Source organism: Lissotriton vulgaris, chromosome 8, assembly GCF_964263255.1.
Source record: "Lissotriton vulgaris chromosome 8, aLisVul1.2, whole genome shotgun sequence".
Lineage (NCBI taxonomy): Eukaryota > Metazoa > Chordata > Amphibia > Caudata > Salamandridae > Lissotriton > Lissotriton vulgaris.
The window spans coordinates 672,083,421-672,096,252 of record NC_141696.1 but is presented as its reverse complement, the minus strand read 5'-3'; the positions used below and the strand labels follow the sequence as shown (position 1 = coordinate 672,096,252).

Genomic DNA, 12,832 nt, shown 5'->3' with positions numbered 1-12,832 from the left:
AGATCTCAAAAATAAGTGCACCTTCTGGCTTGAGTATCGAGCATTGCCAACAAATATACGAGCAGAAATGTTGTTTGCCAGGAGAGTGAATTGGATAGGTAGGAGTACTAAAAGTATGGTGGTAGACTGTGTCATAATTAACTTTAGAGACTGGAGGTGTGTTGAATTTATCTGCAATTGGCCCCAAAATTATCTGTTGCCCGGAATTCTTACACTGCCCTTGTCCTACTTTTATGGACCGCCGCATTCCATACCAAGAGAAATATTCCCATTGGGAGAAGCACTGAATCCATGTCCTCTGGGGAACATCAGGTTGTTTAATAGATTTGATGCTCTGTCAGGACTGTGACTGACGGTATGTGTCCCAAAACCCAATCCAGAATAGTATAGCCTTAGGAAACTGGGTGGACTTAGAAAGGCGGGCAGGCCAAGCTACTAGCCAGTTATTTCCAGTGGATCATGGGAGAGCAGGGTTAGAAGGTCCTACTGACCTGTTATTATCTAACAAAGAACTTCCCTTTGATGGGGAGTATCGATGAGGGGAACAGTGGTTACTTCAACAATCCCTCGTACTACTGTACCTACTACTGTGCCATCTGCCCAAAGTCCGCTTTTACAACCCGCCCCTGCACAACATGGGTTTTTTAAGGCACTTAGGGGCTCTAATAGCTTGGTTATCCGTGGCAACTTGGCATCTAGGAAATCCAATCAAAATGCAACTCTAAAAATCTTATCCTGGAACGTAGCGGGGTCTCGCTGCCAACCTAGAAATTCCCGATTGGTGTGCTTTTGTAGACCTTCATGGGATATGCTTATTCCAGGAAACATGGGCCCTTAATCCCATACATAGATTGGGTTAAGTCACCTATATGGAGCCAGCCACGAAGGGACCCAGAGGCCGACTGTATATATGGGTAGGAGCTCACCTTGGGTTTACTATGAAAATAATAGACACCAATAGCCCCGATCTGACATGTATTTTACTGTCACATATTAAAACACCCAAACTGGCACTCATTAATATCTACTCGAGGACAGCTGGATCGGGAGGCCCCTCCCAGACTCTAGATTCTTTGACCACTTTTCTTCACTCTCTTCTGGGAGATGTTGCACTGATGATTGGTGGTGACTTCAATTGTCACTATGAACCACTCATTGGTGTTTCTCAGATCCCAACAGAAGAGGATGAAGCATGGTTAGTCCCTCACCCGAATATATATCCATTAAAGCATTGGTCAGCCCTGGTACTCCAGTTAACCTCCATTACTTATTCTTTCTCTATAAGAGCTTGTAACGGGCGATTCCAGGGGGATAGTCCAGGGCACTCAACCTATAGTGGAATGGGGCGCACTTCTGTAATTGATTATTTTATGATTAGTACGTCCCTTTGGACTAAGATCCTCAACTTCCACATCTCTAGTCGCACGGAAAGCGACCATAACCCCCTGTCAATTGAGACGAATTTCAATTTGACTACTGAGGGTAGTGAAACGCACAAAAACAGTGACCTAAGAATAATCCAAGGCGGGAGGAGAATCAGATGGGCAAATATGAAGAAGTCTACCGAAGATATGGGAAAATTGTATCTGAGTTTAATTCCTCTGCTAGAAAAGGCAAATTCTATCATGGCTCTCCCATTTGGAAATAGTGCGCAAAGGCTCCTGTCAGAATTACACGAGGAACTTACCGCACTATTGGTGAATTCCTTTTTATAAAATAGCCCCCATTAAACCTAAGATTCAGGCTGATAAACACCAGGGAAAGCTGAAAGAATGGAAGGGAGAAAGCGTGCACAACAAACAAATGTGAGAAGGTGCATGTGCGCATGTGTATGAGAGAAAGAGAATACCGAGCTGGGAGAGATAGAAGACAGTTGTGATAGAGATATGCATAACAGAGGTAAGAGGGGCAGCAAAAGAGACATGCAAGAAAAAGACAGTAAAATAAAACAACAAAATAAGTAAGATGGTGAGAACTAAAGGCGGCCAGTGAGACAGGAGTATTAAAATTGCAGGCTGGTGAGAGACAACTCAGAGTGAGCGTGGACGACAGAGGAGAGAAAGAGACCTATGATAGAAAGACAGACTAGAAAGAGGCAACTGAGAGTTTGGAAGGATAGACAAATGGACAATATAGACTGGTGAGAGAGGTGCTTTTTCAAATTTACTTGAAAATGCACCATTTGTCCACTCTTTTTTTCAAAATATTCTCGGGGAGAACCCCCCAAATCCCCGTAGGTTGTTACAGCTTGCTCGCTTCGCTCGCTCCCCGCGGTGTAGAATGACAATTTTATGCCTCACCACTTTCAAATGTCACCAGCCGCCACTGAACAAAAGTTTCTGGATCCAGCCTGACGCCTGGGAAAGTCAAAGGTAAGGAATCTGCAGCTAGAATCTCTATGAGATATGTAAAACTCCCACCTGCATTTATAAAGCGCTTTCAATGTTTTGAGTTGTTGTAAATTTAGACAGGGTGTGTGCTAAACCGAAGCGTACCTTAGTGACTGTTTGCAAGTCTGGATAACTCCCCTGGTTGTTTCTATAACTATTTAAGACTTCTGTTCCACTGAACCTCCTTTACTACATTCATGGCTCCCCTATACACAAAACCCTGGAGCCAAGCATGGTGAGTATACTTTTGAAAATACACATAGGATGTCCAATTTATTGTTTAGACTTGTAAATGAATACCAAAGGTAGTAAAATGTGTTTTTAAAAAATTTAATTGATAAGATACAGTAATGATATGCAGGCACAGCTGCATTTCTTTAATTGACTTTAGCGATTTTGTTTTGCAAATACATAAAACTTTAATGCAAATTTTGCATGCAAAATATAAAATGTTTATGGAATACAGGAGAAACGTTATTCCGGATGCTATTTTAAGAAGCTGTTTATTGCGCTCTGACTCCTGTTATTTTCTGTGGCAAGGCATTGCCAATTAGATAGATTGCACAACACTGCACAATTGCCTAGAGATTCATAGGGTTTCAAAGCAAGTGACTAGAATCCCAATAGAAGCTGCATGCAGGTAAAATATATGAGTACTGATCTGAGGAGTGAATTGTTTTCCTTACAGGAAAAGAAAAGTCTCTGGCATACAATTTCTGATGTTGTAATCTTCCAAGACGCTAACTTGACTACTCCTTACACGGGTGAATCCTTCTCGTCTAAGGAACTGCTCTCATAATGGCGCTTCCCATCCAAGTACAGCATCGACTCTAGTAAATCAAAAAAGAGAAATTAAAATTGACAGATCAAAAACTAAGTGTCTTGATGAACTCCAGGGGAATTGAAGAAATGCAAAACAAAATTTCTCTACAATACTTCTGTTACAGCCAAAAGATTCATACTGGGGAAGTGTATGCATACATACATCAGCAGAGTGTCCAAAGGATTATCAACAAACACACGCAAAAGTCTCTGACAAAAAAATTAACATGAACAATACAAAAAGAGTGCCCAATTTAGTTTTTCAATGGCAGCTACAGATCAATTTGCCAATACAGTACCAAGAAAGAAATACTTTACTTCCATTACAACCCAATTTTATTGGTTGGCTAATAACTTATCAAATCACTCCAGTAAATCTACAGGGAACTTTAATACAATTAATTTTGTTTGCATATATGTAAGCAAAATATCTTCAACAAGATGGTTAGAAAGGTCATTAATAATGTGTTCATTGATGAACTCTACTCCACCAAAATGTGCTCTTGATGCTCAAGTCAGTTTGCTTGTATCAAAATTAGCGCAAATTTGTTTCTTACAAAAAAAAGAGTAAACCCAATTTGCCTGCATGGTGATGTTTTGATCCCAAGCCTCTCTCCCTTTCTTAAGTACTTACTGCCAGACCACACAGTGGTGAACAGACTTCTCATCCGCTGAGCAATGATATTCACAGCCATCCCCTTGTATGTGTTGATTTTGATACACTTTGTGTCTAGCGTGTGATTGGCTGGTGAGCCTGGGTCAGAGTGCCTGGGCCTGCTTGTGGATTAACTGTCTGGTTTGAGGGTGACAGGGGCTGGAGAGCCCATGAGTTTGTCTGAGTCAGCCCATGGATGACTGTCACCTCTGTCCCTGATACTGAAGGGACTTCCCTATAACCAGTTCTAGCTGGTTCTCACACTGCCTGCTTCAAAGAACTTCCAAGACTTTTCACTGTATAAGAAGGGGCTGTGCCCCCTTCCAAAATGTTCTTGTTTCTAACTTTAATCTACCAGGGGCATGCTGCTGCTGGGGCTCAGGGGAATCCCTGAGCCCTGCCCAGCCCCTGGACTCCTGATGGACTTTCCCTGCTGGGAGCTGTGTTACTCCATCTTTATTCTGCCAGGACTGCTAAGGACTTTGCTGCCTCCCCTGGAAGACTTTACTGGACTTTGAATGTCCTGGAAGCGCTGCATCCTGACCCTTAGAGCTTGAGAGCGCTTTATTTTGCACCCGTAGCGAGCGTGTCGCTATCACGAAATTTGCGTGAGGTTTTGCAGGTGCCACCCTGCTTTATGCCCGGTTATTTACTTATTTTTGCGAGTGCCCACCTCGCGTCTTTATTTTATATTTTAACTCTAGGTAGCCCACTCCTGTTAACTAAGCCCCCGCCTGCCTGCCTAAGGAGAAGGGCCGCTGCGCTGCCCGCAGCGACCCGGAAGTGGTTGGCTGGCCGGCCAATCCCAGCGTGGCTGTCCGGAAGTCCCGCCCCCGCAGCAGAGAGGAGAGAAGCTGCCCGGGTGAGGAGGCCGCCGTGGGGAAAGGAAGAAGAGTGATGGCGGCCGGCTTCCAGGGCTCCTGTGAGCGGAGGGAGCCCTGCAACGAGAGGAGCGGCATGAGGACAGGAGCGGAGGGGGCGCGAGGCACATTGCCGATGCCTGCCCCCACCGCGAACGCAGGAGAGCCCCTGCTGCCCAGAGAGGTCGCCGCCCAGAGGAGCCCCGCCCGGAGACAGCCCGGTGAGTGGGGCAGAAGAGTGGGAGGGGCGCCGGGACACATTGTCCGTGTCCGCGCCCCCCCCCCCCCATAGCGCGAGCTCGCGCTTCCTGTTTGTATGAAGCCATGAGGGCTTCAAGGGCGGCCCCAGTTGGCAGTGGGTCGCCCCAACGTGTGTGAGCCCAGAGAGGCTCCGGGGGGCATTTGCAATTAACGAGCCCAGCGAGGCTCGAGGGCCATTTGTTTTTTTTGTTGAACGGCGCAGAGTCAGGGCGGCCCCGATTGGCAGACGGCCGCCCCACCGTTGGTGAGCCTTGAGAAGGCTCTGAAGGGGCATTTCTTTGTGTAGAGCCCCGAGGCTAAAGGGGCACAGTGGTTTTTAGAGCCTGTGTGGCTCCAACGTTTGACCAGTGTTTTTAGAGCCTCTGTGGCTCCAACGATGGGCATGTCTTGTCCCAGAGCCTGTGTGGGTCCAACAGCGTGGCGCAGTTTGCGCCTAAGGGCCAGTGCGGGCCCTGACGCAGTTTTGAAGTTCCCCAGCTGCCCAGCAATTAGTGGGCAGCTGAACCGTTTAGGTTTTGGGCTGATTCCACGTGCCCAGCAAGTAGTGGGCACCTGCTACGTTTAGGCTTGTGCTTGGACTGGCGCTGCATGGCAGCGCCCCCTGACATTGAGACTCAGGGCGTCTGAGCCCCAACAAGGCCAGTTGGCATAGGGACTGCCACAGGTGGTGGCTTATGTAAGTTATGCGCAATGTGATTTCTATGTTTTTAATAGTAATTGCCTAATGTGTGTTTTTGCGCTATTGTGTTGTTCTGGCACCTCTGAATGTTTTTAGGCATCATGTGTCTTTCTTTCCATGCGCTGCACCTCTGAATGTTTAGGGCATCATGTGTCTTCTTGCGCTGCACCCCTAAATGTATTTTATTGCATCATGTGCTTTATTCTTAACACCTCTGAATGTTTTAGGCATCATGTGTTTCTCTTTATTACTCCTCTGAATGTGGTTCATGCATCATGGGTAATGTGCTCTAGGTATACCCCTAAATGTATTTTATTCTTAGGTGGTTGTCCTTTTTAGTACAGGTGGTCCTAGTGAGGTCCTGGTTCCTGTTACCAGTGGATACTGGTTGTGATCTTTGTGATTACCATTTTATGTTTATTATTTCTTATTCTAGAAGTACTATATCTGATTCTGACAGTGGCCCTGTCTTGTAAATAATCCCTTATGAATGTTGCCCGTGCCAGTTGGCACAATGTACATGTGTGATTTTTATCTGATATGTGTTTTTACAATACAAAAGTTATTTTTATAATAACCTTGTGTGGAGTCTCTTTTGTGGTGTGCCTAGTATGTTGTTGCTGTTGTGTGCTGGTGCAAATGCTTTACACATTGCCTCCGAGTTTAGCCTTACTGCTTGTGCCAAGCTACCAAGGGGGTGAGCAGGGGTTATCTTGGCGTGTGACTTCCTTGCCCTGACTAGAATGGTGGTTTCTGCCTGGCTTTGGCGTCAGCCTTAGCCTACCAGAAATAGCCAGTTCTAACATTGTTGGTCAGCGGTGCGGATTTGGACTTGTGTTTGCGCAGTGCCACAGCGACAGCTGGCTACATTACAAAAACTCTGCAATTTTTTCAGATAGTCACATGTTTGGGATTATTGTTTTGGATTTTTGTTTTTCCTCAGTGTCATTTTCAAATGTGTTTCTGCGCTTTGTTTAGTGGCAGATGAGAGAAAGTGACAGGACGGGACGCCAGTAGAGGGGGAGGTTCCCATAGCTTAAGAATCCCTTGCTGGGTCCAGTGTCCAATCCCTGTTCCTGTCCCCATGTGTGTGTGTGGGTAGATAGGAGAGAGAAGGTGTGTGGAGGAGAAATGGCTAGCTCAGGAGGGTGGTTGTTCCCTGAGTGTAGTGTGTGTGTCTGGATTCCCCAGTATGGTAGGATCCAGTGGTGGCAGATTAATAGTGTCCAGTACATTTGTTCCCTGCCCCGCTCCCAGAGTTTGGTACGTGTGGTCAGGTTGAGGAATCAGGGGTGGTAGGAACTGCCTTACCAGTCCGAGGGGGGGCGGGGGGGGGTTGTGTGTGAATGAGTGGCGTGTTGAACTGGAGGAGTTGGTGTGAGTTTTTTTTAAGGAGCTTGCACCTGAGGTGTACCTCTGGTGGTATGCAGGAGGTCCTGCAGAGGAACTGGACAGGAAGGTGGATGTCTGGCGGTGAGCTAGATGTCTTGCAGAGGCATTAGGAAGTGGTTCCAAAAGGAGTGGCTTGTGTATCTGATGATCCTGTAAAGGGGAAGAGGTTCATGTGTAACCCAGATAGGTCCCAGTAGTATGGTAAGGGTGTAGGGGCTCACGCCCTGTCTCAGTGGAGGCGGAGTGAGTGTGGGACGGTGTGTCCCATGTTGGCCCGAAACCTTATCCCAGGGCCTGGAGGGTTCCCTAAGGGAGCACCAGGTCAGGGGCCTAAGCTGTACATAGGTCATTTGAGGAGGATCTTTCTGTGTCTAGAGGACGGGGGGTGTCTGTAACCAGAACTCCGGCGGTCCTAGTGTTGGGCAGTACCGCTCCTAGGTGGAGGGTGCAGAAGTCCTGGCTCGCTGAGCATTTGACCGTCTAGAGTGCTTGACCATTTGTGGGCCTCTGGAGGTCATTCCCCGAGGAGGGGGGAAAGCCGGGTTGTGGCCTGACCTGGAAGGAGTACTGAAGGAAAGTGTGTCACTGATACGCCGCTGGCGTGTGCTCTGTCTAGCCTGAGACATACTGGGCCTGTAGTCATGGAACTGGAAGGGGGTGCAGAGGGACGGTGTCCTTACTTCTGACCCCGGTGCAACCTGAGGGTTTAGATCTTAGGTTGGGAGATTAGGAAACTTCTAGGTCAAGAGGAATCTCTGCCAAAGTGGATCAGCTGAAGAGACTGACGGGGCTGCCCTTGCTGTGTGTTCTGGGGCTCACCTGCAGTTTGTTTCCACTAAGGTAGAGGAAAGGGGACTTTGCTGTGTGCTGTGTCCCCCCCACCTGCTTGAAGAGGGACTGTGCTGTATGCTTTGTACCTCAGAAGTGGAATAGTTTCCAGGTGGTAGACCAGTGATGGAGTGAGGTCCTGATCCTGTAGGAGAATTGTGTTCTGGTGAGTGCTTCTCTGTGAGGGTGCGGAAACCCAGAAGTAGAGGTAGGGTGGGGCATTCTTGCCAGTGACCTCTTGTCAGCCTGGGGGTGTGGACCCTAGGTTGTTGGATCAGTGGTAGTTGAAGCTACACTGAGGAAGAGTGGAGAATGGCTATTGTGTGCCAGGGGTTACTGCCCCCTGCTCTGTGGATTGGTTAGGACCTGTGATATTTGGATGGTCTTGGCTATGGATGACTAGGGAGTACCAGTGTGGTATCCTAGTTGTGTCAGAGAGTTATTGTTTGGAGGTAACCAGGTGGGTTCAGAGTGGCGTAAAACCGGAGGGTGTCCCTGCCGTGCAGGTCTGTGTCCGTGTTTTGTCGCCCAAAGCAAGGAAGCCCATAGTGGAGTGATTGGTCTACCCTGCGTTTTGGCTGGAAGGGGGTTGTGTTGGACCCGGCCCTTTGGGCAGGTTCACCCCCAGACTTTTTGCTTTTTCCTAGCCTGTTTCTGGAACCTGGTGGTTGTGATTTTAGGCCTCTGCGCACTTTTTCACTGTGGTACAGTGTAAAGTGCTTGAGCTCTCTGTGAATGAGTGGTGAGTGACCTGCCCTCCCATAGGAATGAATGGGGAATATGTATGCCCATGGTAGTTCCTGATGTGTGGGGAGTGCAGGGTCGAGTTTGATATGTACGAACTCGTGAGACTGAATGCTGCAAAAGGAGTAGTTTCTGTCCTGTAACTCCAGTTCTGTAGTAGGGGTATCTCTGTTATAGTCATAATCTAGTAAATAGTCCCGCCCATGTGCGTGGACCCCGGCAATCAAAAATAATCTCTTAAGTTGTCAAAATAATGCAGAAACTGCAAAGACACTTAAGAGAGAATTTAAAGACAAACAATGGAGCCTATATCCACAGGCTACACTGTCCAGTACTTCAACTAGAAATTCCACCAAAAAACACCACACATAAAACAACCTGCAGTTTCTACCATAGAGAAACTTGCCTCCCCCAGTCAAAGACTCTGGAATGATAGAGAGGAAGGTAGGGACAGACCAGCCCCATAGGCTGCCATTATGAGGCTTAAATAGGATACTGTGCCTTTAAGAGAACTTTCCAGAACTTCTCCCAGTATCCCAGAATGCATAGCAGGTCCCTCCACTTTCAGTTCTTTTTGAAGGCGTAGCACGCCAGACCTGTCGCATTCTTTACATGATGAAAAATCTCCACCGGGGAGGAGGGCGGGCGCTTATGACTATAACAGATACCCCTACTACAGAACTGGAGTTACAGGACAGAAACTACTCCTTCTGTAGTAGGGGATCTCTGTGTATAGTCATAATCTAGTGAATAGAATGGCAAGCCCATCCCCACACCAAAGCGGCGGTGGAGAAGAAATACATAACGCCACTACTGTGCGAACAAATTCCGCAGCGAAGCCTGCCCAACCTGAGCGTCTGCCCTGGCGTCAGTGTCCAGGCAGTAATGCTTAGCAAAGGTATGGACCGACTTCCAAGTGGCTGCCTTGCAGATTTCAGCAATCGGCACGTTACGGAGCAGAGCCGTCGTGGCAGCTTTGCCCCTGGTGGAATGAGCCTTAGGCTTACCTCCTAAGGTCTTATTAGCCTTCTGATAACACAATTGTATGCAGGACACAATCCACCTAGAGATGGACTGCTTAGAGGTCGCAAGACCCGTCCTGACCGATCCATAATTGATAAACAACTGGTCAGACCTACGAATATCTTTGGTTTTATCCAGATAAAATTTCAACACCCTCCTCACATCCAGGGAATGGAGAGACCTCTCCGCTGGGGATGAAGGGTTCTGAAAAAACGTAGGCAAAGTTATAGTCTGGTTGACATGAAAATCAGAAATAACCTTGGGAAGAAATTTAGGGTGAGTACGCATAACAACTTTAGCAGCATGAAATACAGTATAAGGTTCATTACAACACAACGCCTGAATTTCACTCACCCTGCGGGCCGATGTAATGGCCACGAGGAACGCCGCCTTCCAGGACAGGTGCTGCAACGAAGCCTTATGAATAGGTTCAAAAGGTTCCTTCATCAATCTGGACAGCACCACATTCAATTCCCAGGAAGGCGAGGGAAGCCTGACAGGAGGGAATACTTTCTTCAAACCTTCCAGAAAATCTTTGATCACAGGGATCTGGAAAAAGGAGGTCTGTGAAGGGCATTTCCTGTAGGCAGTCAATGCAGCAAGATGTACCTTAATGGAATGGACATTAAGGCCAGACTGCGCCAAATGTAAAAGGTAAGGAAGGATGACATCTTCCTTGCAGGTCGTAGGATCATGGTTCTTAGACTGGCACCAGATACAAAACCTCTTCCACTTGTAAGCAAATGAAGTCCGAGTGGAAGGTCTCTTAGACTCCTTCAGTATGTCCATGCAATCATCGGGCAGATTCAGATGGCCATATTGCACTCTCAGGAGCCATGCCGCCAAACTCAAAGACGAGAGGTTGGGGTGCAACATCCGTCCCCTGAACTTCGTGAGAAGGTCCGGCCTGCACGGCAACCGAATGTGAGGAAGGAGAGACCGGTGAAGAAGGTCCGTGAACCACCACTGTCTGGGCCACTCCGGGGCGATGAGTATCATCCGAGCTCTGGACCGTGCCAGCTTGATGAGCACCGCCGGAATCAGGGGAATGGGAGGAAAGGCGTACAGAAAGCTGTTCGTCCAGTTGATCCATAACGCATTCCCCAGCGTCCCTTGCTGGAAGTACCTTGAGGCGAAGTCTCTGCACTTGCTGTTTTCGGCGGTGGCGAACAAATCTACGTCTGGAGTTCCCCACCTTGCGAAGACTTCTCCTAGTACTTCGTTGTTTATGACCCATTCGTGGTTTTCCTGGAGCAGTCTGCTCAGTGCGTCTGCCTGAACATTCTGCACACCTGGCAGATGGGTGGCCGTTATCGTCAGTCCTCTGGCTAGGAGCCAGTGCCAGATCGTCTGCGCCTCCTGTGACAGAGTGCGCGATCTCGAGCCCCCCTGCTTGTTGAGGTAGTACATCGTGGTGGTATTGTCCGTCTGTACAAGCAGAGAGTTGGTCTGGAAGGACGGAAGAAAGGCCTTCAGCGCCAAGTGAACAGCCCTGAGTTCCAGGAAATTGATGTGATACGTGGCCTCCATCGGTGACCACGTGCCTTGAATCTGTAGAGTCCCGGAGTGGGCGCCGGAGCCGACTGCTGGCCTCCCCTGCCCTTCTGGCGCTTCTGGAACGGCTTACGGAACTGGTGTTGCTGTTGCGATTGCCCCGAAGCCTGTCCCCATCCTTGGCCTTGTCCGCCGTTGGAAAGGGCGGTACTGCTTCTTGGTCTCTTTGGGCTTCTCCAGGCCCACAGCCGTCAGCGTCTCGGCCTCCGCCTTCATGCGGGCCATTTCATCGTCCGCATGCTTCCCGAAGAGGGTCTCACCGGAGAACGGCAGATTGGCCACCCTCTGCTGTGCGTCCGGTTTCAGGGACGTAAGCCGGAGCCATGCGTGGCGCCGTTGGTTGACTCCGTGGCAAAATCCGTGAGCCGCCAACAGGGAAGAGTCCGCTGCCGCGCTGATTATCTGATTGGCCACCAGCATCCCCTCACTCAGTACTTCCATGAAGTCTTCACGCTGCTCCTGAGGTAAATGCTCCGCAAAGCGCTCGAGGGAGTCCCAGAGGGCGCGGTCGTATCGGCCCAACAGAGCCGTGGCACTCGCCGCTTTCATGGAGGTAGCGGAAGTTCCACAGACCTTTCTCCCTGCCGAATCCATCCACCTCGACTCCTTATCCGGGGGAACCGTGGAGGACGGAGTGGTGGCATGCTGCTTGCGGGCCGCCGTCACGATGACAGAGTCAGGCGGAGGCTCCGTTCTCAAAAAGGCCGGATCCGAGTTGGGAGCCCGGTACTTCTTTAGTAATCTTGATGGAGCCGCCTTCGTCACCGCAAGGGTGAGAAACAGAGCCATAGCCGGTTCTTCCAGGCCCGGCACCAGAGGCAGGAGAGGACGAGACAGGTGCTTTTGATGTAGAGTCTCGAAAATGACCGACATCTTCGGAGTAGGCACCGTCAGGGATATGCCCAACTTCGCAGCGCCCCTCAACAGGACGTCCTGAAACGCCACCAGGTCATCTACCGGGGACACTCTCGTGTCCGGTGACCCTGATAGGGTAGGGGAATAATCCCTGGTCCCAGAGGACCTCGTGTGTGAGCGAGATTCGCGCCTCCTACGGCGGTGTCTCGACCTCGTGGACGATCTGCCTCGCGATCTCTCCTTCCTCCCAGAGCGAGACCTGCCTGCTCGTGGGCGCTCCTTCGGTTTACGTGGAGGGGTCTTCCTTGGTTCCTCACGGGGTTTCGTCGGTTCCTCCCGGGGTTTCGGTTTTGGAGTCCCCTTAGGAGGAACAGGCAGGGACGGCAGGGAAGTGGACCTCTGAGGAGGAACCTTCGGCTGCGGGGTGGGCCCATGCGGAGGGACCGGAGGTGGAGGAGGGTCTCCTGAAGGCAGTGGCGGTTTGGGTGGAGGGTCCTCCTTAGGAACAGGAGGAGGAGGCGGAGTCCTGGGCAGAGATGGCGTGTACACTTCTGAGTACACCGAGCCCGGTGACCCTTTAGGCGAAGGGTGCGGAGAGCCATCCCCAACAGCAGGCGACCGCTTCCTCTTGCGTCCTCCACTGGAAGCAGCGTGACTCCTGGGACTAGAATCCCTCTTGCGCCGTTTTGGAGAGGCTGACCGACTCCTAGACGCTGACCGCTGTCTGCTGGACGCAGAGCGACACTTCTCCGGCGTCGAACGACGCTTC

General features: G+C 49.7%; 1 protein-coding gene across 5 annotated transcripts in view; it reads right to left on the bottom strand.

The window, feature by feature from the left end:
• Window positions 1-2,704: 2,704 nt before the first annotated feature.
• Window positions 2,705-12,832, bottom strand: part of ACOT9 (acyl-CoA thioesterase 9) — a 525,989-nt gene continuing 515,861 nt past the window's right edge. For 3 of the 5 annotated variants that reach the window (XM_086934544.1, XM_086934545.1, XM_086934546.1), the window contains one exon: window positions 2,705-3,220. In XM_086934544.1, the coding sequence (XP_086790670.1) occupies window positions 3,147-3,220 (74 nt within the window). In that variant the 3' untranslated portion in view covers window positions 2,705-3,146. The remainder of the gene's footprint in view (window positions 3,221-12,832) is intronic. The other 2 variants (XR_015299309.1, XR_015299310.1) reach the window with 1 other exon arrangement.